At 51.7% G+C, this 16,813-nt stretch overlaps 1 protein-coding gene across 1 annotated transcript in view; it reads right to left on the bottom strand.

Moving 5' to 3' along the window:
- Positions 1 to 327: 327 nt before the first annotated feature.
- Positions 328 to 16,813, bottom strand: part of FBXW4 (F-box and WD repeat domain containing 4) — a 91,994-nt gene continuing 75,508 nt past the window's right edge. Inside the window, exons 6-9 of the mRNA XM_007533854.3 lie at positions 11,630 to 11,695; positions 2,082 to 2,222; positions 1,143 to 1,284; positions 328 to 994 (exon numbers count right to left, since the gene is read on the bottom strand). Of these exons, the coding sequence (XP_007533916.2) occupies positions 875 to 994; positions 1,143 to 1,284; positions 2,082 to 2,222; positions 11,630 to 11,695 (469 nt within the window). The 3' untranslated portion in view covers positions 328 to 874. The remainder of the gene's footprint in view (positions 995 to 1,142; positions 1,285 to 2,081; positions 2,223 to 11,629; positions 11,696 to 16,813) is intronic.

The following is a 16,813-nucleotide window of genomic DNA, read 5'->3' as shown; positions in this document are numbered from 1 at the left end:
GCCTTGGAAACAGAGCGAACCCAGGAGACTAACATTGTGGGTGAAAAGCGCTACAAAGGTGTGTGCACACTGGAATGGGGTGAAGTGGGCACCACAGACGGCTAGCAGCCGAGCTCCTCCACAGGTCTCTTATCACCCTTGCGGCTGATGTTCACCCCACCAGCCAGAGGGCTGGGGAGTCAGCCGATGAGGCTTTGCTGAAGGACAGAAACTTCTGTTTGGGGGACACTGAGCCAGCACTATTCCCGGCAGGCATATCCCCAAGTTTGAATCTGTTGTTTCCTCTCCCTGGGACTTTCTAGGACTCTCCTATTAAGGAACCAGACCTGTGAACAATCAAGCTTTATTTTTACAAAAATGAACAAGGTAGCATGTCTCAACAGCTGACAGAGGTTGGACTGGCTCAGAACTTAGAAGTGCTGGGTTCCTTTTGTCCTTTCTTGGTTTCAAAGCAAGACCAGGCCACAGTGCCACAGGAGTAAGGCCCCAGCCCTGAGAATTTGGTCAGCAGTGGAGTATGACAGAGGTGGGGCTAGTGCCAGCAGGTATGTTGGCAGCCTCACCCCACTCAAAGAAGGTACCCTAGGGTGGGGGGCTCCACAGCCCAGGCTCTTGATCTGACTAACAAGGAAGCAAGGCTTGGCCAAACTCAGCGGCATCTCCCAAAAGGCCCTTTTTCTCCCTCTGGTTCCTGGAAGGGCCAGCACCTCTGGGTAACCCCAGAGCCCACATCAGGAGCCTCTAGCTTAAGGTGTCCGAGCACTGTGGTCACAAGGACTGTGGGCACAGGGAGGAGGTATCACTGCACCCTCCAGGCAGGAGAGATCCCTGAGTAGCTGGCTTCCTGGCCCACAAGCCGGGGTGGCCCTGACTGTTAGGGGTTGTGAAAGTCTAGGATGTGGAGGTTGTAGGACAGCGCAGCATAGAGATGCTTAGTGGTGAAGCGCAGGCAGTACACAGGGCTGCTGAGTGGCGTCGATGTCAGCGGGAAGGCCTGTGGGAAGCACAGAGGGTGATCAGCAAGCATATCCCAAGTGGGGGCCGGGTTCCCCAGGCCCAGGGTAGCCACCCTCCCTGCTTCAGGTACATCCGCTCCCAGGGGTTGAGTCCTGGCTCCTGGAGGCTGGGTGGCGGGAACTTACATGCAGGCAAGCCCGGTGGCGCCTGTCCCAGAGCCGCACCACGCCATAGTAGGAAGAGCCAGAGGCTAGCAGGTGGTTCCCATCAGTCTGCAAGCAGTACAGGGTGCTATCATGGGGCTCCTCCCACTCCATGACGCACTTCCTATTTAGGAAGAGAAGGGGGTTCAGGGCTGCACTCCATCTCCACCCCAGCTTCCCCAGGAACCTCAGGACCATTTGGAATCACTTTTTTTAAAAAAAAATATATTTTTTTTAACATTTATTCCCTTTTGTTGCCCTTGTTGTTGTAGTTATTGTTATTGATGTGGATGTTGTTGGATAGGACAGAGAGAAATGGACAGAGGAGGGGAAGACAGAGAGGGGGAGAGAAAGACAGACACCTGCAAACCTGATTCACTGTTTGTGAAGCCACTCCCCTGCAGGTGGGGAGCCAGGGGCCTGAACCGGGATCCTTACACTGGTCCTTGCACTTTGCGCCACATGCGCTTAACCCACTGCACTACCGCCTGACTCCCCTGAATCACTTTTTTTAAACTGTTTTTTTATTAAGACAGGCAGCAATAGAGTACAAGAGACCATAGCACTGGTGAAGCTTCCTATGCAGTGGGGACTGGGCTCAAACCTGGGTCATGTATATGGCAACACAGGGCACTATCCAGTGAGCTATTTCCTCAACCTGAATCATCAAATTAAACAAAAGACTTTAACAAAGAGAACCATGGCTATGACAGCCTTAGGCTGAGCCCAGACTGGTGGGAAGGGCCAGGTCCCCAGGCTCTGAAGAACTCCTACCTCAGTCAAAGGCAGGAGGCTACGGATCCCAGGTCACAGGCCAGGCTGGCCCAAAGTAGGGGTGCAGCCCTCCCTAGCCTTGTCCACTGCCCCACCAGCCCCTGAAGGAGGCTCTGTGCCCCCGTTGGCCCCCGCCAGCTCACTCACCGCACACTGGCTCGAAGGTCCCAGTAGCGAATGTAGGTGTCATAGCCACAGGACAGGAGTGTGGAAGGGGACTCATACATGACATCCAGCACCCCAGCCCCTGGAGGAAAGTCACTGCCCAGGTGTGTCATCAGCTGCCCACTGGGGAGAGAGGAGGAGCAGAGGAGGAGGCAGCCACACACATTTCTTTACCCCCTAGATGGCACCAATCCCTGAGCCATCTCAGGAAGGGAGCCTGTGGAGGACACCCACTTGTGTCCCCTCCCCCAGCTAAAGGCTTCAATCTGCTGCCCCTCCATCACACCTGCAGGCCACCAGCCACTCCTCCTCAGGCTGCTCAATGGGCCCCGCTGGAGGGGTCGCTCCCCCCCCCCACACACACACACACTTGGTTACTTTATACTCCTTGATCCTGCGGGTCATGCAGTTCTGAGCTGCCCGAGTCCAGTGCCTTAATTCCTGCCTGTAATCTGGGGCTCAAACCTCATTGGGGATAAAGACCACACAAAGGGAGAAGGGGAGTCCCAGGAGATGTTAAAACAAGTAAACACCTTTGTGTCTGGGGAGAGAAATCGCTGAGAAAGCAGCTTAGCGGCCTGGTCCCTGGTGTTCCCGGGCCCCAGCCCCCGGTGGCCTGGGGCTAGCACGCCTCTGTGATCACAGCCCCCAGCCTGCTGAGCTCACCGGCTCCCCCCACCCGCTGCCCCTCTTGGTGGCCGAGAGCAGATTACTGAGAAGAACAATTTCTTTGTGGCTGTGTAATTCCCTCCGTGACCGCGGCAGTGGGCAGACCCCTCGCCCTGATGCCAGACCCCTAGCAACCATGTAGGGGGGCCTCCTGGCCCTAGCAACCACCCCTCAACATCAAGTGCACCCGCTAATCCCTGTAGCTAGGGGCTGGGTAGAAGCAGAGAGTTTCTGCAGAGTGATTGGGGGGAATGGAGGAGAGGGGCAGCCTCCATGGCCTAAGGAAAACAGCCCAGTTCCTTCCCCACGGACACCCAGGTAAGACGCCCTCCATGGTGGGGAGCACTTCCACATCTCAGCATCCCAGCTCAGACCCAGGACCCAGGCAGTGCTCCTCTAGGCTAGGGCTCTGGTCCTTCACCTCACAGACACCACCCCAGGCCCCCCTCCCTGTTCCCTGAAGGCATGAAGGGAGGCAGCACTGGACTCCTTTCCTTCAGGCTTGGGCAGTGTGATGGCCTCAGCAGGGAGCTTAGTGGCTGGCACTCAGCACCCCTGTCCTGCTTGTGCCCTAGGCAGTGTTGCTCCCTGCCCTGAGGCCAGCACTTCCTAGGGTTCAGTGCCCCATCGGGCTCCTCAGTACCTCTGCTGTCCCAGGTGGGTTTCCATGAGGACTGACACCCCCTGGCAGGCCCCTCACAGGGGCATACTGGGCAGGAACTTTTGCTCTAGTCTTCCTTCCAGCTTTGGAGGCCCTGCCCCTTCCATTAGTGGGGCCGGCAGAAATGACTGAGGAGCTCTCCCCTTTAATCTGCAGATGTAATTTCATGTTTGTCTGTTTGAAATAGAAGATGAAAGGCAATGGCAGGGGTGGGGTGGAGGTGGTGGAGGCGTGAAGCCAGCATGGCTCTACCTGCCCGCTGCGGGGCCTGGGCTAAGTAGGAAGGCCAGCTGGGTACCAATGGCTGTGCTAGGACGGCAGCAGGATGGCCACCCTAAGAAAGAGTCATGTCACTGTGTGATAAGCACAGGACTCTGCCCTCCCAGAAGCCTATGGGTCAGCCCAGGCTGAACCAATGCCAGCCTCTGGGGCCTAGGCAAGTGCTGTTGGCCCAGACTGCCTGAGATGGGGAGCTTCTTTCTGCCTTGCTGTTCTCCAAGTCTCTGGAATGGCCACACACACTTTAAATGGCCCAATAAAAAGATACAATTTCTTTTGCCTCTGGGCCTGGGATACTCAAGGCTCTGTTGTGCGGTGCCTGTGAGGTTAAGTTCAGAGCATAAACTGACACGCCAGGCCCTGGGGAATGGCTGTCTCTTCAAATAGCGGCCCAGCAGTGCCATTGGAGCCCTGCTGGGGCTTTGACTTGGGAAAACAAACAGAAATGGCACCATGGGCCCTTGGTGGCCCCCACCCCAGTCCAATTTAACTAGAAAACTCTAACTCAACTGCTCCGGTGGAGGGAGAGAGATTGGTCAACAATAGCTCCAAACTTTGGGGGGAAGGAGGACAAAACAAGCTGCCTGTCTCCTTAGCCCCTCCTCCTGGGCTCCTTTTCTTAGTGCAAGTGTGTTCTTGTAAAAACGATTAGATTGCAATTTGTATAACGTGGTGACCCCCAAATTCAGACATTTCACCCCTTTTCTCTGGAAAGAATGTCAAGAATGCTTCTCGGCCTCTCACTGTGGGGGGCAGGAGGGGATGTAGGGCTTTGGCTGGTGCACAACTTGTGTGGGAACAGGGCTGCAGCTCGGAGCCCCAGACCAAGACGGAGCACGAGCCGGCCTGCACTATAGAGAGAGAGACAAAAACACCCACTCCCTTCTAACTCCTGGGCACAAAGCCGGCCTCCCAGAGCTTCCAGGGCTGGGGGCCCTGGTACCCCAGTCTCCAAGAGCCTGGCTCCAGCAGTTATGTCAACCCAGGTGAAGGTAGAGACAAATGTCCCTTTGCACCTGGTGGGGATCTAGGCCAGGGGCGGCAGCCGAGAAACTACCTGTCCACAAGCTTGACTTCTGGGAAAATGTAGGGTGCCTGGGCAGAAAACACAGCAGGAGCACTTGGGGAGCAAATAAGGCAGCCAGGTCTTCTGGCCTGAACCACTCTGCAGACCAAGATGATGGAAGGGGGCTTCCTGACCAGGAGGAAGGGAACAGGGATGAGATAATGACCCTCACAGTCACCTCTGGGGACAGCTAACAAGAGGTAGGTACTGGCTGGAAAGACCTGGATGGCCCATGTAGAAAAGGATCTAAGTGCCAGGGTAGAGTTGGGTACAGACAGGTAGGTCCTGGGTTCCCACCACCTAGCCCACATCTAAGAATGTCCATGGCCTATGTTATTGGAATCACTGTTAGCACGGTGGGTTCCTGAGCTCCTGGGAGGAGAGGGGTGTTTCAGGACTGTTCCTATATCTGTCTGGGTGGGTAATGGATGGGCAACACACCATTCACCTTCCACTATCTTCCATGCTCCCAGGAGACACGGCCTGGTAACCTAAGCTGTGTGCAGCATGGTCCCCCACATCCCTTTGGTTTCTGGACATCACATCTGGGCACCTTCTGTACAAGGTATTGTGCTTAACAGAGACTTCAGGAAATCGTGTCCCTGTCTTCAGGATTTTTTTTTTTTCAATGCAGAGAGTAAGAAGTCTGCCATGGCGGGCTGGGCAGTAGCGCAGTGGGTTAAGCACAAATGGCACAAAGCACAAGGACCTGTGTAAGGACCCTGGCTCGAGCTCCCGGCTCCCCACCTGCAGGGGAGTCGCTTCACAGGCAGTGAAGCAGGTCTGCAGGTGTCTATCTTTCTCTCCCCCCGTCTTCCCCTCCTCTCATTTCTCTCTGCGCTATCCAGCAACAATGATATCAATAACTACAACAATAAAAAAAAAAGGGCAACAGAAGGGAATAAATAAATATTAAAAAAAAAAAAAGAAGTCTGCCATGTACCTAAATCATGAGTTGTGATGGTATGACTCTCTGGGCACTAGAAGAGATACAAGGTTATCTTGTAGTTGCTGGTGTTTGTTGCTCTAGACTGACTGTTTCAGATAGAGAGGGGAGGAGATTGGGGTGTAGCGGACCTGCTATCACGCAGGTTACAGTCTCTAGTCCCCACCTGCAGGGAGGAAGCTTCACAAATGGTGAAGCAGTGCTGCAGACATTTATCTTCCCTTTCCTTCTCAATTTCTATCTCTATCCAAAAATCAAATGCACCGCAGCACTCAAACTCCCAGTGTGGCGAAAACCCAGGTGGAGCCTGGGTCTCACGCAAGATGAGCAGGTGTGCTGCCCAGGTGTACTCAGTTGCCAGCCTGAAGTAAAGTGGATTTTAAATTTTTTTTTTTTAATTTTTAGGACACAGGTAAGAATGTTTCTGGGAGCCAGGAGAAGGTGAGCACCCAGTAGAGTGTGTTCCTGTCAGTATGTGTGAGGTTCAGAGGGAGTTCAGGCCCAGTACCACATGTGAACACAGATGGCACCAGGGGCTCTCCAGAACTGGTAGGGTGGTGCTGTAGTCTCTCTGTGGTCTCTACCTCTCTCTTCTCTCTCCTCTTCCCCCCCCCCCTCGTAAAAAGAATGAGAAAAGTGGCCCAGGTAAGATGCTCAACCAGCGGTGGTAACATGCACCTGGGGCCATTGCTAGTGCCTGATGAACAGGAGAATGTTTCTGGCTGTGGGCACTGCACTGACAGGAGGTGAGGGAGCCGCAACTAGAGGGATGCTGGAGCTGAGACTGTGCTCACAGCCTGGTCTGGCTGGAGGCTTGGATTCATGTGGGGAGTGAGCTGGCAGGGTTTGGCTTGCGTGAGCTCACAGTGGCAGAACACAGGGAGCAGTTACCCTAGTCAGGCCCTCTGGTGGGAAGAGAGATCAAGGAGATGGAGTGGTGGAGAGAAGCCCACAGCAGCTTCACTGGGCCAAGCTCAGCAGGTGAGTGCGAAGGGCCTGTCCCAAGAGCATGGCCCCTCACATGCGTGTGCGTGCAAACACTGCCCCCAGCACCCGCCAGCGCACACGTATTCAGACACAATGGCTCAAAGGCCAGGCATCCGGGCAGCCCACTTTGTACTGCTAACAAGGGGACCGTAATTACAGGAAGGGACAGCCGGGCAGATAAAAGGATACAAAATTTCAACATCTGTTGCCATAAAGGGATAAGGAGAAGTGAAACGCAAAGTATCAGTTTGGTGTCAGCAGGCAGAGAGCCAATTTCAAAGAGTTCAGGAGGACAGGGTACAAGAAAGAAAAAGGAAAGGGGGGGGGGAGAGAAATTACAGGGTTCCTTAAAGAGGTAAAGAAAAAAGAAAATGAAAAAAGCTGTCAGTAATACTTTCAAAGGAGCAGGCAGGTACTTTAAAGGGGCAGTTTCCGTAATCACCCTGACTGAGGGCAGGCCTGTCCTGGGGAGGTGGAGACAAAGCCACACCTGGGCAGGAACGGTGCTCACAGTGCCCTCTGAGTGGCCCCACGAGCACACAGGCCACCAGTTCCTCCTGCAGGCTCTTGGAAAGGGCTGGGATCATTCCAAGTGCTGTTGAGGCTGATATTCAGTCTCTGCAACTAGACCAGGGTTCCAAGTAAGTTCCTAGCCTGAGCCATACCGGGCAGCTGGGTGGCTGACATTTGGCCCTGTGAGTGCTCAAAACAGTGTCCAGTTGAGAGTGTCTGCAGGGATCAGCATCATGGAGAGCTTCATGGTGGAGGTGCTGTCTATGTTGTACAGTGAACAGGGTTTCCGTAAGCAAAGCGGGGTCGGCTAAAGCAAAGCCTCAGAGGAGAAAACAAGGCACCTGTCAGGATGTGTGAAAAGCTGGCCTGCCTGCCTCAGGAAAGAGAAGGCACAGAGACTTGAAGATGGAAATGGAGAAGTCACTAGGAGCCAGGGATGGCCTTGGCCCAAAGGAGCCACCTGATCACATGCAGAGAGGGCAGCCCAGCCCCTTGCCCAAGTCAAACCCTCAGTGTCCTAAGAGCAGCCCCAGCACCAACACCTGCCCACCCCCTTGCCATCCTGATGCCTAGGAGAGGCTATGATGGGCCCCACTGTGACAGCTCCAGATCTGAAGGCACAGGGCTCTCCATGATAGCACCATCATATTACCAGCTGTGTCCCACTTCAAAGTGCCAAAGCTTGATCCAGCTCAAATCTTACTTGGCAGAAAAAAAAAAAATCTAACTCAAGAATGGGGGTTGGTGCTATTAAGCACGTCGGCCCCTGGGGCCCCCACCAGTCAGCTGCCCTCAACCAACAGGCAGGTTCCCTGGGGCCTCGCCCAGGCTCCCGCTCAAATGCAGCCAATAGTCACAGGATGGGTCCCAGGATTAGGAACAGGGTGGAGCTCTGGGCTTGAAGATCATCTTCCTTGGGAAGCAGGAACTCTGGCTCCTCCAGGCCCACCGGGAGAAATGGGGCGGACAAGGAAGGAAGGGAGGAGGCCATGCCGTCTAGGCAGTGGCCGTGTGCTGGGCTCTGACCAGAGTGCTGCAGTCCAAAAGGACAATCTTCAGGGGTCTTGATGGAACTAAGGATGGTGACCGGGGGATGGGGGTCCCCAGGTATTCTGGAGGAGCAGAGGCCTTCAGAGGATGAGGGCATGTGGGTGCCCAGCACAGCACCTACTCCCCCAGGTTGGGTCCCAGCCCCCACCAAGGCCCTGAGGGCACCCCAGGAGGGCCAGTGTTCCTCCCCCAAGTCACAGCACACACATAAAAGAGAAGAGCCCAGGCTCCTCAGGTTTCAGCAGTGACAGGTTAAAAGCAAAGAATCCGCCCAGCGCCACACACCACCCCGCGCTGAGTCCTGCTGGCGGTGCTGCTCCACCTTCCAGATTGGCCTGCCAGTCAGGCTTTGGCGTTATTGAAAGATCAAGCTCTGTCCTGCCTGTTCATTACCTTAATCCTATTTTCTACATGGCTTTATCACCTGCTCGGGCTTCTCTGGGAAAGAAGACAGCGACAGACAGTCGTCCTGTCCGTCCGTTTCCTCCCACCAAGAGTGGATGCCTCCACTGGGGCAACCTGCCCTCCATCCCCACACAACCTGGGCTCCAGGCTACAAGGCCCCAGCTGGCCAGCAGGAACAGTGGCTCTTTCTCAGCTAGTGGCAGTAAGAATGAAGGCCCAACTGTTTTGTGCCCGTTCTTACTTGGGTTCCTACTGGGTTCTGTAAAACCTTATGTTGGTGGACAGCAATGGGGATCCTCACTAGAGAATGCATTCCAGGGAGTGGTGCCTTTGACTCCCATACTGAGTGTAAGTCCAAGCCCAGGAGCAGCCCCCACACCCAGGCAACCACAAGAGGGAGAGAAAACTGGCTGTGGTGTGCACCCATGTCCCCCAGCATTCCCACCATTCCAGGCCCAGGGGAGGATGATGCCAAACATGAGTCCAGCCACATGATGGGCTTCCAGCAGCAGTACCCATCCTGTACCCTGTGGCCTGCCTGCCCTCTCTGTGCTGTGAGCTCACAGGTTCCCCCTTCTACTGGGCTCACATTCCCAGGTATCATCAGGAGGATTGACAGGATAACCCACCCCACTCCAAACCCAAAGGCTACTCATGTGGCAGATGGCTATGGATGGAGATGGGGACAGTTTCCAGGGGTCAAATGCCCCTAGTGGGACAGGCACCGTGTGGGCACTTCTGCAAAAGTTCATTTTCATAATGCTTCTGTTATGTCGAGATAATCTCATCATATATGTGGAAACTGAGGCTGGGGAAGCTCCCAGATCAGAGAGCCATAAGCTGTAGTGTCAGTTCTGGCATGCAGGCCTATCAGAGCTTGGGGCCTATGCCCTCTCTGGGCCTCACAGCCTCCCCCCCACATCCCACCCCATTCCTGCCCCACTCCCTCTCAGAGGAAGAGGCTGTTTGTGGCAGGAGTTCCACAGGTAAACCATGGGAACAGACTGCAGGACCCCCAACATCCTAGGGGCTATAAAGCAAAGGAGCACCCAGAGGTTTTTAACTATGCTGGCGACAGCATGATGTGTGGATGGGCTGTGCAACAAAGGTACAAGATCCACAGAATAAGGGAAGCGGTTGGGGAGACAGCATAATGGTTATGCAAATAACTTTCATGCCAGAGGCTCTGACTTCTCAGGTTCAATCCTCAGCACCCCATAAGCCAGAGCTGAGCAGTGCTCTGGACAAAAAGGAGTAAGGGAGGTGATAGCACCTCCCATACACATGCTGTTCAGCACTCTGCTGTGAACACTATTTCAAGAAGAATTAAGCCACATAATTAGAAACATCTGTAGGTGAGAATGGCTCCCAAACCAGTGCTACCATGTCATTCACCCAGCTCTCCCTCACCTTTCTTACTGATTAAACCTTGATCCGGTGCCCACCCTTCTGATCTGCCACTGCCAAGTGCATGGGGTGCGGGTGGGAATATCGACAACTAGGCTCCTTCCCCGACTCAGAAGTGAATCCTGACTAGACATTTCTATTCCCCTTGCCAGGTTGGGTCTAGGATACAGACTGGAACACATTTTGACTCACTAGATATGAAAATCCTGCTTGGGAACTACTAGGAAAAGACTTGCTCATCTTCAAAAATGAGCACCAAGTGCTGGTGGTAAACTCAGCAAGAATACACATTATCAAGTGGGCCCACATGGTCTCTCCCTGCTGGGCCTATCAGTCTCAGTCAGAGCCGGCGAGTCAGCCTCTGGAGTCCTTGTCCACCCCTTCATTGCTTGTCCCCTCAACTTGTCTACACTACCTATAGCCAAAAGTACCCTATCGACTGCTCTACTATCTCTCTGAATAACCACTGAAGGGCCTCTGAGTGTTGACCTGGAAAAGAGAAGACCTGGAGGGGTAAAACAGGGCTAGAGCATTCAGTTGTGTCAGGACCGCTCCTTCAGAGGAGGAGCTCACCTGCTTGTCCAAGAAGCAGAACAACCTTTACCAGAGAGAAGGCATTCCAACTCCCACAAGAAGGCCAGGGAAATAGCATAATGGCTATGCAAAAAGAGGTCCCAGGTTCAATCCCCAGCACCACCATCAGTCAGAGCAGTACTCTGGTAAAAAACAAAGTCATTATCATCATCATCCAACTCTTAGAGAAATAACAGTCAGACATAATGTGTCTGAGGAAGTAGTGAATTTCCACCGACTTTCCTATCCCTGTGATTGGACAATGTCTCATCTCCTAAGAGAATGTTGTGGAGAAAACCATGCTGCTCAGTTCTGGCTTATGGTGGTTCAGGGGACTGAACCGGAGAAAACAGGTTCAGGCATGAGAGTCTGTCTGCATGACCATTATGCTCTCTCTCCATCCTCTGGTTTTTGTATCTTTCCATCTGTATATCTCTCTCATTGAAATAACCACAACACTGAGCAATTGTACTCCTGGGCATTGACTTTTCAATTTTTCTTTACTTTAGAAAAATCATGGGTTAGGGTAATAGTATAGTGGTTATGCGAAAACACTTTCATGCCTGAGACTCTGAGTTCCCAAGTTCAATGCCAGGCACCAACATAAGCAGCAGCTGAGTTATGCTCTAGTTAAAATTAATAATAAAAGATTAACTTAAACAATGAAAAAGACAAATCGTCTCTGGGGGTTGACAGATCCACATAGTCAGTGGTCCTGAGGGAATGTCAGTGCCTTAAGTCCAAACCACTCTTTCTTACAAGTGCTACATGAAATGATGCCCCTATTATGAATCACTTCAACAGTGTCTTCACTTAACTCCAAATGGCTTCATATGAAAAGGCACCTGAATTGCAGGCCAGGGGCCCTTCCCAGGCTCTTCCTGGATGGCTCACAGCCAACTGAAAATGGGGGCTTGGTCTCCCAGCTGCTCCCACCCCCACCGGAAGGCCAGGTGATTTCAGAAGTCTCTTACCTGTTGAGGTCCCAGATTCTTAGGGGTGAGAAGTGTCCACAACAAGCTGTCCCCGTCACAAAAGAGCTGCCAAACAAAGGGAGAGCAGAGTCAGATCTGGCTTGTCGGAACTTGTGGTAGAAATGGCTGTACACTGGGAAGTGCAGAGCTCATTCTCCAGGGGATCTTGGGGTTAAGCCTGGGTGAGAGGAGCAGCCAAGAAAGCCATCAGAGGAGCTGTGGATAGACAGCTGGGAGCACCCAGAGAACACTGTACCCATGACACGATAGCAGCCAAGCTGCCCCCTAAATGAAGCGACATGGCCTATGCCTGTCATCCCAACAGAGGCAGCTCTGAGACCAAGTAGGAGAGGTGGGGGGGACCTGATGGGCTCCAGTGAGTGGCATGAACAGCATTGGGCCACAGCACAGGGGAGACTGCCAGAAGGTGGTGCTCGAGCCCAGAGAAGAGGGATGAGGAGGTGTGAAGGCAGCGCTGAGGTGCTCTGGGAACCTGGTAATATGGTGCAAGCACAGGGCAAGTGTAAAGGCAACACACAGGAAGGCAAAACTAAGGAAGGCAAGCAACAGGATGCAAAAGCAAGAAAAGGCGCACGCTTGCCTCGAATGGAGAGTGGGGGCGGGAAGGACCAGGGCTGCTGTAGCCTGGCATGGGGGTCAAGTGGAATTCAGAAGCCAGTTCAGAGGAAATGCCAAGAGGCAGCCAAGAAGGAACACTCTGGCTGTATTTCCCAGAATCTCTCTCATTTAACATGTATTTTGTGCATGAATGTGAGAGAGACCAGAGCAGCACTGTTCCATCATGTGTGGTGCCAAGAACAGAACCCACATGCAAGGAATCCTTTTGTTTTTTGTACCAGAGCACTGATCAGCTCTGGCTTATGTGGTGTGGGGGATTGAACCTGGAACTTTGGAGCCTCAGACATGAGAGTCTCTTTCCGTAACCATTATGGTATCTACCCCCGCTCTACCCATTGAGTTACCTCCCTGGATACCACAATCTGTCTCTGTCTTTCTCATTTTGCCAGCCTTGGCCTTGTACCTGTTCAATTCCACTCTCCTGGTGGATTTCCTCCTTTTAATTTTATTTTAATGAGACTCAGAGAAAGAATAAAAGAGAACTCAGAGTACTGCTTAGTTCTGGCTAAGATAGTGCCAGGAATTGAACCTAGGACGTCTAGCATGAAAATCTGGTACACAACCACTGTGCTATCTCCCAAGTTTTTTTTTACCCTTTTTAACTTTAGACAGAAAAAGATGAAGAAACACAGAAGAGACACCACAGCACTGCTCCACTATTCACAGAGCTCCCTCTGAAGTAATGAATGATGTTCCTATGTAGTTCCAAGGACAGGAACACAGGTACCTTGCTCATGATAAAGTATGTGCTCTACCAGGAGAACTATCTCCTGGTTGAAGAGGGTCTTTTTTTTTTTTTTGGGGGGGGGATTAATGTTTTACAGTCCATACTAAATATAATAGTTTGTACATGCATAACATTTCTCAGTTTTCCACATAACAATTCAACCCCCACTAGGTCCTCTGCCATCTTGTTCCAGGACTTGAACTCTCACTCCAGAGTCTTTTACTTTGGTGCAATACACCAACTCCAGTCCAAGTTCTGCTTTGTGTTTTCTGATCTTTTTTTTCAACTTCTGCCTGTGAGTGAGATCATCCCTTATTCATCCTTCTGTTTCTGACTTATTTCACTTAACATGGTTTCTTCAAGCTCCATCCAAGATGGGCTGACACAGTTAAATCACTATTTTTAATATCTGAGTAGTATTCCACTGTGTATATATACCACATCTTGCTCAGCCACTCAACTGCTGTTGGACACCAGGGTTGCTTGCAGGTTCTGGCTATTACAGACTGTGCTTCTATGAACATAGGTGTACACAGATCTTTTTGGATGGGTTTATTTGGTTCCTTAGAATATATCCCCAGGAGAGGGTCATAGGGTAGGTCCATTTCTAGCCTTCTTTTTTTTTAAAAAAATATTTATTTATTTCCTTTTGTTGTCCTTGTTTTATTGTTGTTGTTATTGATGTTGTTGTTGTTGGATAGGACAGAGAGAAATGGAGAGAGGAGGGGAAGACAGATACTTGCAGACCTGCTTCACTGCTTGTGAAGTGACTTCCCTGCAGATGGGGAGCCGGGGGCTTGAATCAGGATCCTTATGCTGGTCCTTGCACTTTGTGCCACCTGCGCTTAACCTGCTGTACTACTGTCCAGCTCCCCATTTCTAGCTTTCTAAGAGTTCTCCAGACTGCTCTCCACAGAAGTTGGGCCAATTTACATCCCCATCAGCAGTACGGGAGGGTTACTTTGTCCCCACCAACTCTCTAGCTTATGTTGCTGCTATCTTTCTGATGTACAATATTCTCACAGGAGTGAAATGGTCTCATATTTGCATTTCTCTGACATTCAATAACTTGGAGCATTTTTTCATGTTTTTCGGCCTTTTGGATCTCTTCTGTGGTGAATATTCTGTTCATGTCCTCTCCGCATTTTTGGATGGGGTCATTTGTTTTCTTGTTGGTGAGTTTGGTGAGTTCTTTATATATTTTGGCTATTAGCCTCTTGTCTGATGTATGACACATAAAGATCTTCTCCCATTTAGTGAGGGGTCTCCTTATTTGGGTGGTGGTATCTTTTGCTGTGCATAAGCTTTTTAATTTGATGCAGTCCCATTGGTTTATTCTTATCTTAGTCTTCTTTGTAACTAGATTCCTATCATTGAAGATGCCTTTAAAATTTAGACAGAAAAGAGTTCTGCCAATATTTTCCTTTAAGTATTTGATAGTTTCTGGTCTATCATCCAAGTCCATGATCCATTTGGAATTTACTGTTGTATCTGGTGAAATACAGTGGTTAAATTTTATTCTTCCGGGAGTCGAGCAGTGGCGCAGTGGGTTAAGCGCACGTGGCGCAAAGCGCAAGGACCGGCGAAAGGATCCCGGTTCGAGTCCCCCAGCTCCCCACCTGCAGGGGAGTTGCTTCACATGCAGTGAAGCAGGTCTGCAGGTGTCTATCTTTCTCTCCCCCTCTGTCTTCCCCTCCTCTCTCCATTTCTCTCTGTCCTATCTAACAACGAACAACATCAACAATGGCGATAATAATGACCACAACAAGGCTACAACAAGGGCAACAAAGGGGGGGAAAATGGCCTCCAGGAGTGGTGGATTCATGGTGCAGGCACCGAGCCCAGCAATAACCCTGGAGGGAAAAAAAAAATATTCTTCCTCATGTTTAAACCAAATTTTTTAAAAAGAATTTATTATTTATTAATGAGAAAGGTAGGAGAGAGAAAGAACCAGACATTACTCTGGTATATGTGCTGTCCAGGATTGAACTCAGGACCTCATGTTTGAGAGTCCAATGCTTTATCCACTGCAGTACCCCCCGGACCAATTTAAACCCAATTTTGTCCAATACCATTTGTTGAAGAGACTCTCCTTTCCCCATTTAGTAGTGTCAGCACCCTTGTCAAAGATTAGATGTTTATAAGTGTCGGGGCTTACTTCTGGGCTCTCAATTCTATTCCATTGGTCAGTATGTCAAGAGAGTCTTTTAACCCCTAAAAAGGTTAATTTATCTTCATAGTTTCATTTAATATAGTGTCAGGGGGTGAAGTGAGGGCCTCATGTAGATGTGATACCAATGAGTAGCCTTCCCAGCCTCATTTGTTTTTAATTCTGTATCCTTACACAGAGAGAGTGTGCATGAGGGAGACAGACAGGTACTGAGGCACTAAAATACGCCACCATCCATTTAGGTCCCCTGGTACTGCTTGTTCATGGTGCTGGGGTTCAAACACAGGCCTTGTGCAAGGTAGTGCACACACACTCTACTGGGGAAACTAGCTTGCCACCTCTGTGCCCCCCCCCCCCCCCAGTTTCATCTGAAGTGGCAGCTCAGACCCAGTGTGACAGATCAGTGCAGACAGGAAGGCTGGCCACAGTGCCAGGACTAGAACTTGACCCTATGGACCAGACCACTCCTTTGTTAGAGGATTTTGGGGGTGGGGAGTGCTACAAGAACCCCGACTTGAAAACCTAACTGATAGGCAAGGGGTTAAAAACACTTGTGTCATTCAGGAGCCTGAGGGTAGGACAGAACTATGTCCCTGCATGTTGGAACTGGGGAGGAGACTGGATGGGCTAATGACACGTTAGCAGTGTGGGGCAGCAGCTCATCCACTTGGCCCTGACGCTGCACCTGTGGTTCCTGGAGTCTGTGTGTGTCAGTGGAGAGATGTATCTCCCAGGGAGGGAGGCTGTAGAGAAGCTGGCTGGAGTAGGGGTGCAGGGGAACATTTGGGGCAGACTGATAAGCCACTGACTTACAATCAGGACTGCACAGCAGACACCATTTCTTAGCCCTGGACTGACAAAAAGGCCCAGGAGTCAACCCCAAGACTTCCTCTTGGCCACTCCTGCCCCCTCCTGCCCCTGAGAAGCATCAACAACCACTCACCCATAGAGAAGAGTGCTTGCCACCTCAGCCACTACCACAGTGTCCCAAGTGACTCCCAGCCTGCAGGGCAGCCCCTAGCCACCAGAAGTCCTGAGCTACTGAATCCAGTACCAGAAGGTGTTGCCATCGCTTTCCCTATCCCCCATGTCTCTTGAGGGTAATCCACTAATAACTGGCAAAGCCAATTACCTTGGGGGGAGGGGACATAATAGCCACTTGGAAATCATTCGAGCGGGCAATCAGGCCCCTCTAGACCTAGAATGGGGGCCAAGCAATGTAGGCCAGCCAGACAGACAAGGCTTAAGGAGGCCTGGGCAAGCCTGACTGGCCCTAGGCCTGAATTAGCAACAAGGCAGCCAGAGAGGCAGGGGAGGCAGAGGGGGTCCAGGTCCTCACCACACCAGTGGGCTGGGGCCTCCTGTTCTCTAGTCCTGCCCACCCAGCTGCTAAGCCCCATCTCTCTACCATCAGCAGCAGCCCCACGCACCTCCACACCCTACCGGCTCTTCCTTCACTGCCTAGACATGACACCCGTCAAGGTTCTTTCCCAAAGCTGCCCCTATTCCTTCTCTGACTGTGCAGAACAGCACAGAAGGAGGGAACGCTATAAATCCCCCCCCCCCCGCCCCCGGCAATTGTGAGAAACTTGAGTCTAATCAACTCAACATTCAGTAAAAAAGCATGAGAGTAGGGGGCTGTGCGGTG

This window comes from Erinaceus europaeus, chromosome 14, assembly GCF_950295315.1.
Source record: "Erinaceus europaeus chromosome 14, mEriEur2.1, whole genome shotgun sequence".
Taxonomy (NCBI): Eukaryota; Metazoa; Chordata; class Mammalia; order Eulipotyphla; family Erinaceidae; genus Erinaceus; species Erinaceus europaeus.
This window is presented reverse-complemented; position numbering and strand designations above follow the sequence as displayed.